The sequence below is a fragment of the Trichomonas vaginalis genome, chromosome VI, assembly GCF_026262505.1.
Source record: "Trichomonas vaginalis G3 chromosome VI, whole genome shotgun sequence".
NCBI lineage: Eukaryota > Parabasalia > Trichomonadida > Trichomonadidae > Trichomonas > Trichomonas vaginalis.
Window position 1 is genome coordinate 14329996 of NC_067208.1, and position 16868 is coordinate 14346863.

At 34.1% G+C, this 16868-nt stretch overlaps 7 protein-coding genes and 3 pseudogenes across 10 annotated transcripts, besides 1 other annotated feature; 3 read left to right on the top strand and 7 right to left on the bottom strand.

Moving 5' to 3' along the window:
• Positions 1–16868: part of a mobile genetic element that runs on past both edges of the window.
• Positions 2577–6423, bottom strand: TVAGG3_0863750 (annotated as a pseudogene). Its single transcript has one exon. A coding segment is annotated over exon 1 (3847 nt).
• TVAGG3_0863760 (uncharacterized protein) lies at positions 6941–7414 on the top strand (the record flags this gene model as incomplete). Its single annotated transcript, XM_051249796.1, has 1 exon — positions 6941–7414. The coding sequence occupies one exon, from the start codon at positions 6941–6943 to the stop codon at positions 7412–7414; it is 474 nt and encodes a 157-aa protein (XP_051085271.1).
• TVAGG3_0863770 (KilA, N-terminal/APSES-type HTH, DNA-binding family) lies at positions 7641–8468 on the bottom strand (the record flags this gene model as incomplete). The annotated part of the gene is made up of 1 exon (XM_051249797.1): positions 7641–8468. The coding sequence occupies one exon, from the start codon at positions 8466–8468 to the stop codon at positions 7641–7643; it is 828 nt and encodes a 275-aa protein (XP_051085272.1).
• Positions 8576–8950, top strand: TVAGG3_0863780 (uncharacterized protein; the record flags this gene model as incomplete). Its single annotated transcript, XM_001298313.1, has 1 exon — positions 8576–8950. The coding sequence occupies one exon, from the start codon at positions 8576–8578 to the stop codon at positions 8948–8950; it is 375 nt and encodes a 124-aa protein (XP_001298314.1).
• Positions 9591–10556, bottom strand: TVAGG3_0863790 (organellar and viral DNA polymerase type B; the record flags this gene model as incomplete). Its single annotated transcript, XM_051249798.1, has 1 exon — positions 9591–10556. The coding sequence occupies one exon, from the start codon at positions 10554–10556 to the stop codon at positions 9591–9593; it is 966 nt and encodes a 321-aa protein (XP_051085273.1).
• TVAGG3_0863800 lies at positions 10861–11807 on the bottom strand (annotated as a pseudogene). The gene has a single exon. A coding segment is annotated over exon 1 (947 nt).
• TVAGG3_0863810 (keratin-associated protein family) lies at positions 12180–13788 on the bottom strand (the record flags this gene model as incomplete). Its single annotated transcript, XM_051249799.1, has 1 exon — positions 12180–13788. A coding segment is annotated over one exon (1609 nt), but the record flags the coding sequence as incomplete, so codon positions are not given.
• Positions 14033–14792, bottom strand: TVAGG3_0863820 (annotated as a pseudogene). Its single transcript has one exon. A coding segment is annotated over exon 1 (760 nt).
• On the top strand, positions 15131–15907 carry TVAGG3_0863830 (uncharacterized protein; the record flags this gene model as incomplete). The annotated part of the gene is made up of 1 exon (XM_051249800.1): positions 15131–15907. One exon carries the CDS (start codon positions 15131–15133, stop codon positions 15905–15907), a length of 777 nt encoding a protein of 258 aa, XP_051085275.1.
• TVAGG3_0863840 (uncharacterized protein) lies at positions 16134–16748 on the bottom strand (the record flags this gene model as incomplete). Its single annotated transcript, XM_051249801.1, has 1 exon — positions 16134–16748. One exon carries the CDS (start codon positions 16746–16748, stop codon positions 16134–16136), a length of 615 nt encoding a protein of 204 aa, XP_051085276.1.

Below are 16868 nucleotides of genomic sequence, written 5' to 3' on the forward strand. Positions count from 1 at the left end.
GTTGTAATAGTAACTGTTCCACTAGCTTCTACTGCCTTCGTTATCATAGTGAATGGTTCATTCCATGGAACAAATTTATTTGTCGGTGGATTTGAATCTGAAGCAAATGCAACTTTAAGAGTTGGATTGAAAGCAATGATATCATTTACAGATATAGATGTGCATTGTAAGGCGTCGCTACTGAACTTTACTTTAAGCTGAATGTTTCCTGCAAAAGCTGGAATAAATCGAATAGCTTCTAATGGAAGGAATCTTCTAACAGGAATTCTTAAACGAAGCTTAAAATCAAATGATTTTCCTGCTGTAATTGGACCACAACAATTTGTCCTGTTCTGCATGTTCCCGAATGACTCCATACATCTTATGTCGAGTCTTTGAAAAAACATCGACTTTCTTTATTTGTTCGGTAGTTTGTGAGTTTGAAGTTATATATGCTTCTTCTCTTGCGTTGTCTTGAGAATATACGATACGACCATTTGCAAGGATTTGATATCCAGCAACTGCATAGAAAGCGTCATCGAAACCAATCCAAAATCCTGGTGGGTTTGTTTTATTGGAACCTGAACCAATTTCTTTATCTACAATAAATTGACCTTCCATTTTATACGTAATGAATGTATTGTAAAGGTCCAACATATTTTCACCAGGAGGTGAGAGATTGAATGTTACCCATGTGTTATCTTTAGCAGTTCCAGGTTGTGATGGAATCTTTGCGTCAGAATATTTTCTATTAGTGTCACCAATTTGAACTGCATTGTCTATGATATCGAAATATGAGCGAATCTGATGAATATGCTCTGCTGGAGTAAATTCGTTTAACTGTTCGTTCTGCATGTATTTACTTCAGATAAAAATATCTATTTACTTCATTATTCTCACTCTTCTTCTTGGTATTCGTGGTGGAAGTTGTTTCTTGACATTTTCAATGAACTGTACATTCTCTTTTGTCTCAACTTCTTTCACTGGTGGGTCAGGGTTCTTTGACTCGGTTTGCTTTTCAATGAAATTCACGAACTTTGCAATAAGCTCTTGGTTCGTTATTGAAAGTACATCTGGCTTCTTTTCTTCTTGTTCTTTCTTTTGGTTCAGTTTGTACAGAAGGTTTTATATGGGCTTCGTGGCTTCCCCTTGCCATGCACCTTAATGTTGTCGCTCTCTGTATTCGCTAATGGAACCTTTCTTTTTCTTACATATATTTTACCATCTTTACTCTGACTTACATAATAGAAAGGATGTTGTATTCCTCTGGCGTCATTTAATATAATAGACTCTCGTTCTGATTTTGACAAGCTCATTTTACATCGGTTAAAGTTTTAATTTAGTTTTTTATCTACAGTCAAATGACTCAGTCAAATCCTACGGACAAGACCCAAGGGGTCATAGATGTTGAAGCATTGAAGAAAGAAATTCGTGAACAAATTTTATCCGAACTGAAGGAACAAAAACCAGAACAAAAGCCAGAGAGACCAAAGAGAAAACTTAGTGAAAAACAACTAGCTGCATTAGCTGCTGGAAGACAGAAGAACCCACGTTTGCTGGCGAAAAAAGCTAGAGAAGAAGCAAAAGCAAAGGAAGAACAAAAAGCAAAGGAAGCTGAAGCAAAGAAAGAGTAAATGGTTTATTTTTATCCAAACTAAATGTATAGACAAATACCTTTATCTGTTGCGTTCAGTAGTGAAAACCCTGACGTCAAAATAAAGGGGAACAGAGTAACGTTTAAGTTTCCAACAGACTGGATTGTGAACATAAATGAAGAGAAGTACATTGGCATAACATCTATGTATATAACACGTGCTTTCAGAAAGGTTGACTTTATACTTCAAGTCGAGATAGAAAATGACGAACAGTCTTTAAGCGCCCAAAACATTCACATATACAAATACTTTAAAGACGATACAACATTGTTGCAATGTATGATTTCATTTAATGAGATGTTCGAGAAAAAGTTCAATATTGAAGTACAAACTTTACAGCCTTTACGTGAGTTTCTTGCACAACTGAAAGAAGAAGGTAGTCAGCCACAACTTATAGACTTTCATTATGAATTTAATGAAAATGAAGATGGAACTCATGACTGTCAGTTTGTTATATATTCACCATTCAATGAAGTCGCTAAAAAGAAAGAAAATCCATTACGTATAAGGTTTCAAATCTCTGAACCCAATGAAGACTTCAAGAATGTTTTCAATTATGATGCAATACTTCCGAGGAAAAATGAATTTTCAAAGATTGTAACACCTGGCATTTGGGATAGAAAGCAAGCTATATTATATTCAAACTTAAGTAAGGGAGTTGAAAATGAGTTCATTGGTCATACAAGAACTTCACCACTGTCAAATCCTAAGTATTACAAGCTTACTGGCTTCAATCGTGAGTTTTGGATAGACATGTTCTCCACTCATGACCATAAGTGCCCAGTGTTCTTACCTCCAGATGGGAAAGATTGTTTATACATTGAAGCACAATTGTTAAACTCTACAATAGCTGTATTGTAAATGACCACATAGGCTTCGCCCATGCCGCTAGCGGCTTATTTTTATCACAAATGACCTCATTGCTGACAAAAATAAATGACCTCAGAACTTCAACTTACGAATAAAGCTTGTTTTAGTCGTTATTGAAAAGTTGAACTTTTCAGCAAAGCAAGGTTGACATGACTTACATAAGTCGAATGCAATCTCTTGACCATCATAAAGTGCTTTGTAAAGTTTCATTAAACTGAACTCAGAGTCTTTGTCATATGTTCCAACAGGTATGTGAATGTTCTTATCTTCATTGTAATAGCATTGTATAGCTTCAGGAAACATTTCATTAGCGGTTAAAGCAATAACATCTTGCTTCACGCCTTTCATTCTGCAGTGAAATGCAACTTCATTTAAATCATTCGTGAGTAAGTCTATGTAGGTCTTCTTTCCACAGAAAATACTTTTATAAGCTAAACTTTGTTTTCCAGGTGTTATTTCTGCAAAGTCGCTATGAAATTGACCAAGGTTCTTTCCTATAAGTTCTCTACCGTATCTCTTCTTAAACTCTGCTGCAAGCTTTGGGATGTCTTCATTATATAAGTGCATACTGTCGGTATCCTGGTAAAATATTTGAAGACCCATGTCCTCTGCAGTACAGAATACTTCATTCATAATACGTTTTGACATAGACAGAATATTAACACCAAGTGGACAGAAGTTAAAGTGTCTGCAAATGCTTTTCGTTAGCTTGAAAATAGTTTTATCTGAACCATCCAAACCTTCGAACTTCACTATATGGTTGTAATTTCTTATAGCATATCTTATAGCATCTTTGTCATCTACTATGGTTATTTTTGACTCAATAGGAGATAGAATAGTTTTGCCATAAATGCTGTTCAGAATGAGTTTTATAATTTCTTGTAAGGGGTTTTCTTCTTTCTTATACTTTAACCTTAACTCAAACAACTTCTTTACTTCATCTCTTATTCTCATATCTCTGTTTCCATCGTAATAGTATCCTTGCAACACTTCACATTTGACACCTTGATATTTTATGAGGTCTTGTAATGTTATATGGTCAACATACATGAGACAGCAAGTGTTTGAACTTCTTGGAACGTTAAGTTCTGGATTTAGTTCAGGGTCGCAAACTATTAAATGAAAGTGTCTGGGTATACCAATCTCTGTTATCTTAATGAGAACAAAGAAGCCAGACATAAACTTTTCACCAATGGGTTCCTTTTGGTCATCATCGAATAAATGTCTCATGAGATACTCTGTGTTTAACATTTCTTCCTTCAATACTTTTGGAATACCTTCTAAAGTATAAAGTCTTGCTATAGCTGAAGGATATAATGAAACAGTGTCGAAGTCAGCAATGAGTTTCTTTTTGCTCTTTTGTTTCATGTTATCTGACAACATACATCTTCCACCTTGAATGCATCTCGAAATAAATTCTCTTGGTTTATTTGAGAGGTCATAAAGATTTCCATTCGGGAAGTATACTCTGTTCTCAAACAATTTGTTAGCAATTGAACAAATACTAACGTAGTCATAAACGTTTAAATCAAACTCTTTCAATAAGTCATTGCGGAACTTTACAAAACCTTCTCTTAAAATTCTTACATCTTGTTTGCAGTAAAACGTGCTATATTTTTCTAAGTCGAAGTGGTTCTCATCTATTCTGCAACCTTTGATGGAATCTATGTTTTTCATAAATGTATCTGCATCCCGGATAAACTTACATGCTTCAGAAATGACACCAGTTCTGTTGTCATTTGCTAACAAAACACTGCTGTAGTAGTTATATGGAAATACTTCTTTCGGTCCTGTTTGTAAGTTAAACATAGCAGGAAATAGTTTAAGCTTCTTATTTATAACACTGTAAGAGTCTTTTATAATAATTGCCCGTCCTTTATATAAACCAGTTATTTGCATTGTTCGTGAACCTTTAATGATGGGAGTTCCTTTCACTTCTGTCATGTGTCTTAAGATGAAGTTTATGTCATAACTGAGGTTGTGAAAATATATTAAACTCTTGTCAGGGAGTCTTTCCAAAAATTCTGTTGCACAGTTTTGACCCCAAATGCTTTCACTCACTGAACCATCTTCACTGTCATAACAGATGTTAAAAGCTTTATGAAAGCCATCCGTACTACACTCAAAGTCAGCAAAGAAAACGTGCTCAGGAATGAATTTACATTTAGCTTTATTTACTTCTTTTGACTCTGCTTTCTTCTTCAGTTGTACACAATACTTTGGAGCATATGTCAAATCTTTAAATGGTGCAAGGTTCTGTTTATATAAGTCAGTAGTATATGTGAAAAGTTCTCCATAAGAAATAGGTTCGAAATATTTGCACTCCCACAATGTTTTCATAACATCCCATAACGGTGTTGTTCTATCATAACGAACTACATATTTATCTTCTCTCTTTGTATAAATCTTCATCTGTTTCTCAATGTTCATTCCACCACAAGCTTTGAGAATTTCTTTATAGTTTCGAATGAAGTATGTTGTCATTGGAAGTCTTTCATTTAGCATGTAGTGGTCTTCAACAAGAAGTAAGTCAATAGTTCTAACAGTTTCGCATTCTTTTGGTATATATCTCTTTATTTCATTATGTCTTGAGTCATTGAAATAACCAATGGTAACATTAAATGCTATACCTGTTGCGTCAGAAATTTCTTGTACTTTACTTTGAGGAAAGTCTCTAACACGAATGACTTCTCTCATGTGGTCAATAGTTTCTTCATTTACTCCAGCCTGAATGCAAGCATAAACGAAACAATTGTCCTCTGTCATAAGTATTGCAGTTCTTTTGTTCAGTTCATTGAAGATTTGGTAGCGTTCAAGATTTATAGGTAATGTGCAAAGATACTTCCATAACTGACCGCTTCTCTTCTTATAAAACTTCTTTTCACCATTATCTTTCCAAAAGCTTTCTATAAGTGCTGGGTTTCCTGTTTGCTTAAGAGCTTCCAAAATGGCTTTCTGGTCATTTGTCAGTGTGCTTTCATCTCTATATGGTCTCTTTTTTGGTTTGCCTTTCTTTACATCTGACATCGTTAAGCCTTCATATTCTGTTAAATCATACATCTTTATTTCAGTAAGATTCTTTATGTTTGTCAAGAAGAAGTCATAGTGCATTTCAACAATACCTGCAGCATTTGCTTCTATCTCTGATATAAAGTTCTCCTTCAAGAGCTGATGTAGTAATGTTCCAATATTATTGAGGTTTAACGTAGAACATTCATACTTTCCACCAAGTTTATAACATACCATCCATCTTTGTTGGAGTTTATTTTAATTTTCTCTAAGAGTCTCATGAAAACCTTACCGAAATGTTTGTGTAATATTCTCTGTTTGGTTCATCTAAAGCTTCGATGTTAAAGTCAATGAGTCTATTGCCTGACTTCACATTTCTCTTCCTATTCTCTTCATCTTTCTTTAACCATCTCTCACCTTCTTTTGGTTTGTCGTCAATGGAACGAATGACATCGTTAGCTTTGCGAACTTGTTCTATAGCACTTTTAAACATCTCTCTTCTCTGTTGTTTCAGTGTGTCGTCTCTTCTTCTTGTTTCACCAACGTTTGAGTTCGTAAGTTCAAACATCTCTTGACGAACATCATGCGAAAGAGCTTTACGAGTATGACCAACGTTCGCATTTGTTATGTCAAACATTTCTCTTCTTACTTCATGAGGTACTGAACGTCTATGATATAAGTCAATAGCAATGTCATTTAAAGGAAATGCTCTTGCATGGACTTCGTCCTCGCCGCGTTGCGGCTTTATGAACTCATGAATTCTATCATAACTTATTGCACCATTGTAGTCTTTAATGAAGTCAGCGAGTGCTTTTTTGTTTGTCGCGTAATGTTTTGCAACATCTATATTAGCTTCTGTAAGAAGTTGTTTTATTTCCGAGTGTTCTAACTTAGACAACTTCCGATACATCTTTAGTAGGAAATAAAAAAAATATTTTTCGAAAAAATAAACTTAGAAAAATTATTTCTTTCTATATTTGCCATTCCGAACTTCGAAAAGATGTTTTATACCAGCATAGAATTTTTCTCTAGAGCTTGGTCTTATATCGTTTTCATGACAATATTTTCTATATTCTTCATATAAAGCCTTTTTTTCATACATTTTATAAGGACAATCTAACCAGAATAGCGCATATCCATTTTCGTTATCTAGGTCTCTATATGTTTGTGGAATTTCGCTTTCTTCTGTTTGTAGAATTTTGCCTTCACTATTTAGTTCTATGTATATATATTGTAGAATTTCGCTTTCTCTATTTAGTTCTATGTCTATATATTGTGGCTTAAAAGGATGTGGGCAAGAAGGGTCTGGCGCTATGTAAAAAGTTAATTTTTCTGTCATCTTTTCTATCGGATAAAAAATATTTTTTGAAAAATTAGATTACATTTTTTTAAGTTATTTTTCAAAATAATTTAATATTTTTATTTTAATGAAACACATGCAAGATTGCAAGTTCTTTTCATACAATGCTCTCGCTACTGCCATCAAGAATGAGTTCAATGGTGCTTCAAACGTTAATGTTATCTTTAACAAGAAGTTTGTGAAAGAATCTAAGTTTGGTCAGTATGTCAGACCATTAGCTATCGTCATTGACCGCAAACGTTATACTTCACAAGAGTTAGCAGTAGTTTTGAAACAAAAGAGTTTCTTCGTCAATGTCAAAGATACTCATTATACTGTTATAAAGAACTCTAATATTGACTTCTTCAGTATTGCTTTAAATCTTTCCGAACAGAAAGAATATAAGAAGGGTGAAACAAATGTGAAATATTATCCTTCATCTCTGAAGACAATAACGAACAAAGATGTTATACAGAAATTCTTACCAAAGGTTGAAGAAGCTTCTATTGACATTGACGAAGGAAGTGAAATGGTTGAAGAAATTGACCCTGACGTCATTTAAGCAAAAATATATTTTTGAATAACTGAAAGTGTCACCACGTCACCATGTGCTACCAGGTTAATTAACTTCTTTTAAAAATGATGACAACATGACATTTTGACAACAGTCCAGGAAATAAATTTTATCGTTAATGTTTACGTTAATGTTTTTCATTAAATTTTGACAAAGTGCAAATCTTCACTTCGTCAAAAAAAAGTTAATGTTTTTCATTGAAATCGGTAAGTTTTCATTCTTCCTCTTTGAAGTTGTCGAAATATTCTGTTATCTTTTCTTTCAGTAATGTTAAGTCTTCTTTGAATGTAAGTATTGTGCAACCTTTGATGTCATAGTGTGTTTGAGGAAGAGTATTTTTGACAATTTCCTTTATTTGCTCATTCGGTGTCATTGAAATCGGTAAGTTGTCACGATAGAACCAGTTTCTGTCAGATTTGTAAATCTTAGCAAGGTCATAAAAGCTTTTGTTGTTTCTTCTGACTAAATGCAACATAACCATATCTTTATCTTCTTCTTTCTCCAACTCTTCAGTATATATCATATACTTATAACTCTTTTCCTTACCTTTTGGTACCGAACGTGGTATTCTTTTCTGAATGCTTTTGTCTTTTGCTTCAATGACTTCATCTTTTGCATGAAGTTTCTTTTCCATCTCTCCACGTTCTGCTTTATATAGTTCATCTAACATCATGAAAATATAACAAGCATAACGAGGTGAAGCCCACATTGCTACAGCATTTACTAAAAGTCTATGAACATAATAACCTTTCAAACCAGGAGCCAAATTCTTGCGATTTTCGTACGGAATCTCTTCTCTCGGTTTTCCGAGGGAAGCAATCATATGAGGAAATTCTTCTAAAAGTTCTTTTGTCTGTTGGTTTTCAAACCAATGATATGCTTGCTTTGTAGAACGAAGAGCATTCATTATACTTTGCATTTGGTACATGTCGTCTTTGACAGAACGAATGAGTCTCAATTGTTTGTTATACTGTATGTATTCGTATTCTTCATTTATGACTTCATGAACGATAGCAGTTGTTGTGTTCTCTAATGTTGACATATCTGTCTTTACATACAGGATAAAAAAATAAATAAAAATAAAACTAACTTTATTTTTTTTGAGATAAACACTATTTCTTCACAACATTAAATTTTATCCTGTATGAAATGACTTTAAAAAGATTATTGACTGACTTCGAATACTATCTCATTGACGCACTGACAGACCCTCAAAACTGTGTTGAAAGTTCTTTAAGCTTTAAGATTGAAGGTACGACGCATTTTGTCTTCACTTACGTATTGAAAGAATATGACCGTTATCATAACGAAGTGAATCAAACACTAATAAAATTTGTAGATAAAAAATTGGTTAACAATGAATATTTTAAACGTGAAGACCCAAACACTGCTGGAGATGATGAAGAATACAGACAAGTTATTGAAAAAAATAACGCAAGATTAGATGCAATAGAAAAGAAGTTTAATGAATGTCTTACAAACACGTATGAATATCTTATGCAGTGGGAAGCCAGATGGAAATAAATTTACGTCAAATATGCAATTTATAAAATCTTATGTCGACAGGCTACGTAGCACAGTGGTCTAAGGTGGTGTTATGGAGGGGTCAGGGTCTGTGGTTCGAACCGCGACAGCGCCGTATTTTCTTATTTTCTTTATTTGTCTTGTTTGTCGTGAATAAAAAGTGTCATAAAAGTGCTCTATCTTCCACGGGAATAAATAAAAAATTTACTTTATTTCTTCTTTATTTCTTTGTTCCCGTGGAAGAAGGGTTTTTGCCGTTTTTTCTCAGCCGAAATCAACGATTTTTTCATTTTTGGAATCCTTAGCAAATGAGGAATCTTTTCTCTCGTGGAAGCTTTGACCAAAAATATAATTTAGGTGAAGAGGTGAGATTTCACCTCTTTTTTCACCTAATTTTTCACCCTCATGACTTTGTCATAACTTCTTCGTAAATGCTTTGTCATAACTTCTTCGTAAATGCTTTGTCATAACTTCTTCGTAAATGCTTTGTCATAACTTCTTCGTAAATGCCTTGTCAAGATTTCATCGTAAATGCTTTGTCATGACTTCTTCGTAAATGAGTGTAAATGACCAAAAATATAATTTAGGTGAAGAGGTGAGATTTCACCTCTTTTTTCACCTAATTTTTCACCTCTTTTTTTCACAAGCGTTTTACATGAATTGTACGATGTATATTTGAAATCCTAAACAGTTTTGTAGCTTCTATTTCTTCGCTGAGGATATCAAAAGTTTTAACAATGCCGAAAGTCTCTTTATATTTCTTCTTGACGTCAGATAGAAGGAAATCTTCTACTGTTGGATAGTTTTTGTTCAGAAATGCTAACATGTCCATTTTATCTTCTGCTGGCTTTTCTGCTTCTTTCTTTAAGTCTGCATAGTCGTTTCGCATTCTTTCTATCTCTTTGACGGAGTAGTTATATTTCCTTATTGCTGCTTTACATTTTGAACATTGTGGGTTCATTTTTGCATTATACATTGAAATTTGACCTGCTAGAACAACTAAGGCGTCAATTGCTCTCTTCATCTCAAACATAGCGGGTCTTAGTTGTTCATTCCATACCTTACCTCTTCTATCTTTATCTCTTATTTCCCAAACACATTCAGCAACTAACGAAACAAAGTTGTCGTAGGTCTTAAATTCTTCAGATTTATATATGTCAGAAACATTCTTATATACCATATCGCAATCTTTGTCCATAACTTTATGGTTGCAATGAAAACCAAGGAATTCATAATTTACTTTACGTATGAACTTCTTTATTTCTACTGAGTCAGTTGCTTTGACTTCAATTTCGTCGAATTCAGGAATAGTGAGTTTTTGTTGTTGGATTTCAGGTAGTTTAGGTAAATGGTCGATGAGGTCCTCCATTTCATAAAGATACTGTTCATTTGTTTCATCTTTCGCACTACAGTCTAAATTACTTGTTAAAAGTTCCTGCTTAATTTTTTGTATTTCTGTTTCGAAAGTAAATGAAGAAGGAATGAAGCTTTCCATCTCTACTAACATAGATGTTGGATTCATGACTAACGAGTTTGGTGCTGTTGTTGTGGACAGAGTCCCGCCGTTCGCGGCTTGAATTGTTGTTGTGCCGATTGTTGAAATCATATCTTTTATACAAAATAAAAAATAAATAAAAATAAAACTAACTTTATTTTTTCTATCTTAAGGAAATTCACGAAAATTCAAGAGGTGAAAAAACAGGTGAGAAAACAGGTGAAATCTCACCTCTTCACCTATAATATATTTTTGTCTGATTTACATCTAATGAAAAAGTTTAGAAGAATTTTCTTATTCTTTCTGGCATATTTTTCTTTCCAGTACTCCCGCTCTAATGGTCCCAGATGAGTTGGTTTAGATCTCTCAAGTTCTTAGATGGTATAACATCTTCAACACCTCCTTCATATCTTACTTTATAAGTGTCATCGTTTATGTTGTAGTCAAGTATTTCAATAACCACTCCTCGCTTTGCTTCGTCAATGGTTTCAGCAAGTTTGCCATTACTACTTTCGACTAATTTATGACGAGGATAAAATGCAATGGAGTCGTCGGCAGCTTTTATAAGATATCCATTACCTTGCGTAGAGTCTACGATATAATAATTTCGACTTAACCTTAAACGTTTCTTTGTCAACGGTTTGTCGTCAAGAACTACACGAACTTTTGTACCAGGAATGAGGTAAATTGTGTTGAATTTCTGATATTTTGTGTTTGGCTTCGTTTCTTTTGTATATACTTTTCTTCTTGTTGTTGTGTCATTGAATTTGGTGTATGTCCTGTTGTAGAATGTGTTGAGGAATTATATACTTCGAGAAAGTGTTTCATTGTTTCTTCGGTAAAGTCTCGCTCTTGATTTAAATCTCTGAGCGTTCCTTATGAAGCGGTTTATGATGCCGAGTATGTTATGGTTATGGTCTTCAGTAGTGTAGTGAGTTATGTTATGCTTAATGAGAAAATCTGTGATTTCATTGCTGAGGTATGCACTGTCTTGGTCTGATGTTAAAGTACTTGGGCTATGTTCTGCTACAAACTTTTGTAAAACTCTTAACACTTCACGAGTTCCTTTATTTTCATTATATACGCAAAAGCTTTGCGAGTGTTAACATTAATGAAGATGAGGAATGGTTTATGTCCTCCTTTTCTGCTTTGAATGAGAGTGTCAAATTGGTATGCGTCAGGAGTGTTGGAGTAAATTGGTAAAAAGTAGTCGTAAGGGTTTATTTTTGTTTGATGTACAACATTTTTGTCAAAGAACCTTTTCACTTCAGCTCTGTTAGTAAATCCCCAACTCTTTGCAGCTTCATTGAATTTCTTAAATGACCTCCATGGATGTTGTTCGAATACTTCTTTCAAGCTCATTTATGTAAAGTTAAAGAGTTTAACCAACTCGTATCCAAGCGTGCATTGTTATATAAGGAGGCATATAATCTTTTCCATTACCTGCTGGGTCTGTAATACCAGCTACAACATGTGTATGATTTCCTGCGGTTCCACAGAAAATACCTGTGCTAACATCTTTGGGGTCAGTTGTGATATCATATCTATGCATTCCCTGTCTATCCGAACCCGCTGCAAGATTTGTATAACCTCTTTTTGTTATTGAATGTGAATGGTTTCCTTCCACAGATGTTCTTCCACTGAACCTATGCATATGTGAAGGAAGGTTTTCAATACCTATTTTCTTTGAACCTCCCATCTTCATTGACTGCGTATTAGTGTAGAATGGAAAACTGTCAACTATTTCATACCATCTACCACCAAATAAAGTGTTTGGATTTATTGGATTCATAGACGTATAAACAGCTCCTATAGGATATATTAAATCATATATGCTCATAACTCTATAAACATATTCTAAAGAACTTATGTCATTAAATACCATTTGGAATGTATCTCCCGGATGAAATGTTGCATTTGTTCCACTTTTATAATGTAATGTTAGTTCAATAGAATTATCCAAGAAAAATTCAAAAGTATCCGGTTGAAGACCTCTAACAAATTCAAATGGAGTTGCTGGTTCACCATTTATAATTTCTGTTGTAAATGTCATTGTATCTGGTTTCGAAAATTTCTTTGTTAGTTCTGCATCCACATAAGTTTTGTCTGCTTTTTTATCTAACATTGATGGTAGTTCATATGCTTCAAAGTTTCTGGCATGACTTTCAATGTTCCTGCAACTCTTATCTAAATTGTTAAGAGTATCTTTTACGCTTGTACTCGGATTCTCTAAAGGTGCACTTGAACCAAGGTCAAAGTTCAATATTACATCGTCTGCTCTAACAGTAGTGAAGGATTGATGTGTATGATTTTTGTCTGCTTTTTTATCTAACATTGATGGTAGTTCATATGCTTCAAAGTTTCTGGCATGATCTTCGATATTCCTGCAACTCTTATCTAAATTGTTAAGAGTATCTTTTACGCTTGTACTCGGATTCTCTAAAGGTGCACTTGAACCCAAATCATAGTTCAATATTATGTCGTCTGCTCTAACAGTAGTGAAGGATTTATGTGTATGATTTTTGTCTGCTTTGTTGTCTAAAGAAGTTTGAAGTTCATTTATATCGGAGATATTGTGTTTATGAGATTTCAAAACTTTGTTCGTTGCGTCAAGTTCATTTTTGTCAGCTTTACTTTTAATAGCATCTTCAAAAGTTATTTTTGCCTTAACTCTTAACATAAATCTTGGTTCAACTAATACACCGTTAACATTGAAAGTAGAGGCATAAATTTCACCGGTATAACCAAATGCTTCTGGTGCTTTAGCTACATCATACTGTACAGTACAGCTTATGTCATAACCTTTAGCACGAATGTATTTATATCTTCTTTCATTAACATTTTTTGTCTTCGCTTCATCACTTCGTGTTAAATATCCATGGTAGTCCGTTATAATCTGTTCGTCTGAAGTTATATAATGAACGTGGTTCTTGTCCGCTTTACTATTTAATGTAGCTTGAAGTTCATTTATATCGGAGATATTGTGTTTATGAGATTTCAAAACTTTCTTCATTGCGTCAAGTTCATTTTTGTCCGCTTTACTATTTAATGTAGCTTGAAGTTCATTTATATCGGAGATATTGTGTTTATGTTCTTTATCTGCTTTTTCGGCTAATTTCTCTTCTATCTCATTTATTTCAAGTTCATGCCTACCACCACCTCCCGAAGAAGTATTTTTCTTCAGCTCTTGAAGAACGTCCACTTCGCCATCTTTGGTGTCAATAATGAGACTTTGTGTTAAAACCTTTCCTGTCTTAATGGATGTTTGTAAAACTTCTTCTTCACCGTGTTCGGGGTCATGGTCGTCATCATATCTTGTGAAATCAGAGATGTTGTCATACATTAAGCATATCTGTCTCAAAAGTTCTGCTATTTGAAACTGGAACGAAAGATATACAGAACTTTCATCATCTCCTAAAGTCAAGTCTGCTTTCTTAAGTATTTCTTGAATGTATGCAATGAGAACAGAGTACCTTGGAAAATATTCGAACAATATTTCATTAGCTGTTGGTTTTGGTGGTTCTTCTGGAGTTTCTGTTGTTTCAGTTCCTTCTGTAGGTTCTGTTGGAGTTTCTGCATCTCTTGACTTCAATGCTCTTGCTCTCAAAGACCTAAATGTTAGAGCACCAGGTTTTACAAAGGACTTTATAAATGCTTTAATAGTTCCTGGTAAGTTATTGTTAGCATTAAGTAAGTTCCTTATGCTTCCATCATGTACGTCCATAGCACTATGTAAAAAATCTATACTTTTCTTGTAGTCAGCAATAGACTGACTGTGATTTTTTAAAGATTTGTCAATACCTTTAAGCCAATCTTCATGCATGTCTGATACTGAGCCAAGAATATCATTTGCTTCCTTTAGTGTATTTTGTGCTTGTCGTAAAGTATCCAATCCCGTACGTGCATTGTTTGCTATACGTCTTACAGTATCTATTTGACTCCTTGTTTCTTGCATCCAACCAGATAAAGTTTTAATAGTATCCGAACCATTTGAAATGAAGTTCAAAGCATTTTTAACGTCATCTAAAACTTGTTCACCAAGTACTGCCCATATCTTTCCGATTTGGTATTGAAGAACTCCATATGAAGCAGCTGTTAAACCAGTATTTATAAGGTCCCATATCCATGATTTAGCAGTTTTTCCATCCTTTCCATCCTTTCCATCCAAACCGTTTTCGCCTTGAGGTCCTTGATTCCTTGAATTCCTTGTATTCCTTGTGGTCCTTGAGGTCCGGTGTCACCCTTCTCTCCTTTCAGTTCATCTTTATGTTCGTTATAATATTCTAATGTCATAAGGTGTACATCATTACTGCTACCAGCAACGCCGAGAATTTGTTTCTCATTCATGACTAAATTCTTTAGGCATTTAATGTTGTCGTCAAATCGAAAGCTCTTTAACAATTCAATGAGAACATTTAATACTTTCACTAATGAGGCATCTACTGTAGAATTTATATATTGCACCGTTCCATCATTTATGATAGGAACTTTACTTATTGTAATGAATGGGTCATAAGTGTTAAAAGTATCGAAATCAATGACTTTTTTAGTTTTTCCATCGTCAATGACTAAATCATTGCCTTCAATGGTTAAAGTTGAGTTTTCGTTTACTAGTTCATGTGCTCTTCTTGCTTCATTTGTTTCATACGCATATGCAGCAATAGTCATATTTTAATGAGAATAAAATGTTGTTCTATTTGCAAAGTACAGACCCAAACGAATACGGAACAGTAAAGCTACAAACAAACTTAGGTCTTCAGAATGAAGCGCTTGCTTTCAGAGTTGTTGACTTCAATACTATCGCAACTTTTGTCATAACAGATGAAACAGATTTCATGGAGTTTGAAATAGATGGAAAGAAGCATGAAATAAGATTTCACAATAATGTAGAATATAAGATGGAAACATTAGCTGGAGTGTTAAATGCGCTCATAAATACTACAATAAACAAGGAGAACGAAGAAAACTTAATGAATGTTAAACTTATTGCAGGAGTTTTGAAGTTCAGTTATGCGAAGGAGTTTAAGATAACACGAATGAGTCATAGAGTTCAATTGCTTCTGGGAGCATACCATATGCAACTACCTTTGAAAAGTGTTGACAAAACGATTGAGATGAAATCTGTTCCATACGTATGTTATGGCAATTGTTTGTACATTGAATCTAAAATAGCTAATGTCACAGGCATTTCAGGAGTTAATAGTAAAGGTTCAGTAGAGTATAAATCTTTCTGTTATGAAGTAAATTCAATGTTCATTCCAAACGTTCCTGTCATAGCAACTCATTTAGGTAAATGGGTTCGCATTAGTCCTCATAATTTGAAAGACATGCAATTCAGACTTGTTGACTTTCAAGGAGAGCCTGTAGAACTGAAGGCACCAGTGCGAATGACTGTTGAAGTTGACTTTTTAGAAAATATTAAATGCAACAGCTTACAAGAGAACTCAGAGCTAAAAATATAAAGTATGAATGTTATGTATTAGGTCATGAACTTTGGTTGTTGCTGTTTGATGAAACAAATGAGTTAGTTATGTCAGTCAAGAGAACAGAAAAAGGCGTCAAAGGCGCCGAGCGCAAAGCGCTATATTGTGTTAGTGAAAACTGCACCAAGTCAATAAGATTAGGTTTGCATTATGAAGATGAGTTCGATACTGTTGAAGAAGTTTTGGACAGATATTACAAATTGCTTTAATTTACTAAAACATATTTCAAACAAAGCTTATAGTAAGTAGATAGTTTTGTATACTCGTTTGAATATTTATACTTAAACTCAACTCCTGGAGTTCCTGGTGTTTCAATGATGCGGATGTTACCTATTTTCATGAATATTGGAGTTTGACCACAGCATTCGATTTCAGGGTCGAGATAGTCAATGACACATTGTTTCCCTGTTATTCGTGATATAACATTTTCAAGGTCCTCCTTTGTTAGAATTATTTGGTTCTTGCTTATAAGATTTGTCAAAAGCTTCTTATCGTCTTTGAGTAAAATTGTTTGGTATAACTGAAGAAGGTAATGGTCTACGTTATCTGAAGGATTTGTTTGAACATTTGTGTAAGGGTTGTCGTTGGCTTCTCTTGAAAGAATTTGGTCCAGTGGTGGATACTCTAACTTAACATCTGATGTAGCGTTAGCGTTTGAAGCTGTGTTTAAATTCACGGATTTCAGCTCTGGTTCTTTTTCTTTCAAACACTCTGAACTATAGTTCTTTATGACAATATTGTTTGTCGTTCGTGAGTCAACATTTGATGTTGGTTCAATTGGAACATTAACGGCACCAGCTAAGATGGATTTGCTTCTCATTTCATATAGAATAAAAACCTTTTATATGTATGAAATGAACAATATACTCGACAAGGGTTTGAATGTAAAGCTAACGAATGAAAATATTGTTGAATTCACTGAGACAGGTGCTGTGTATAA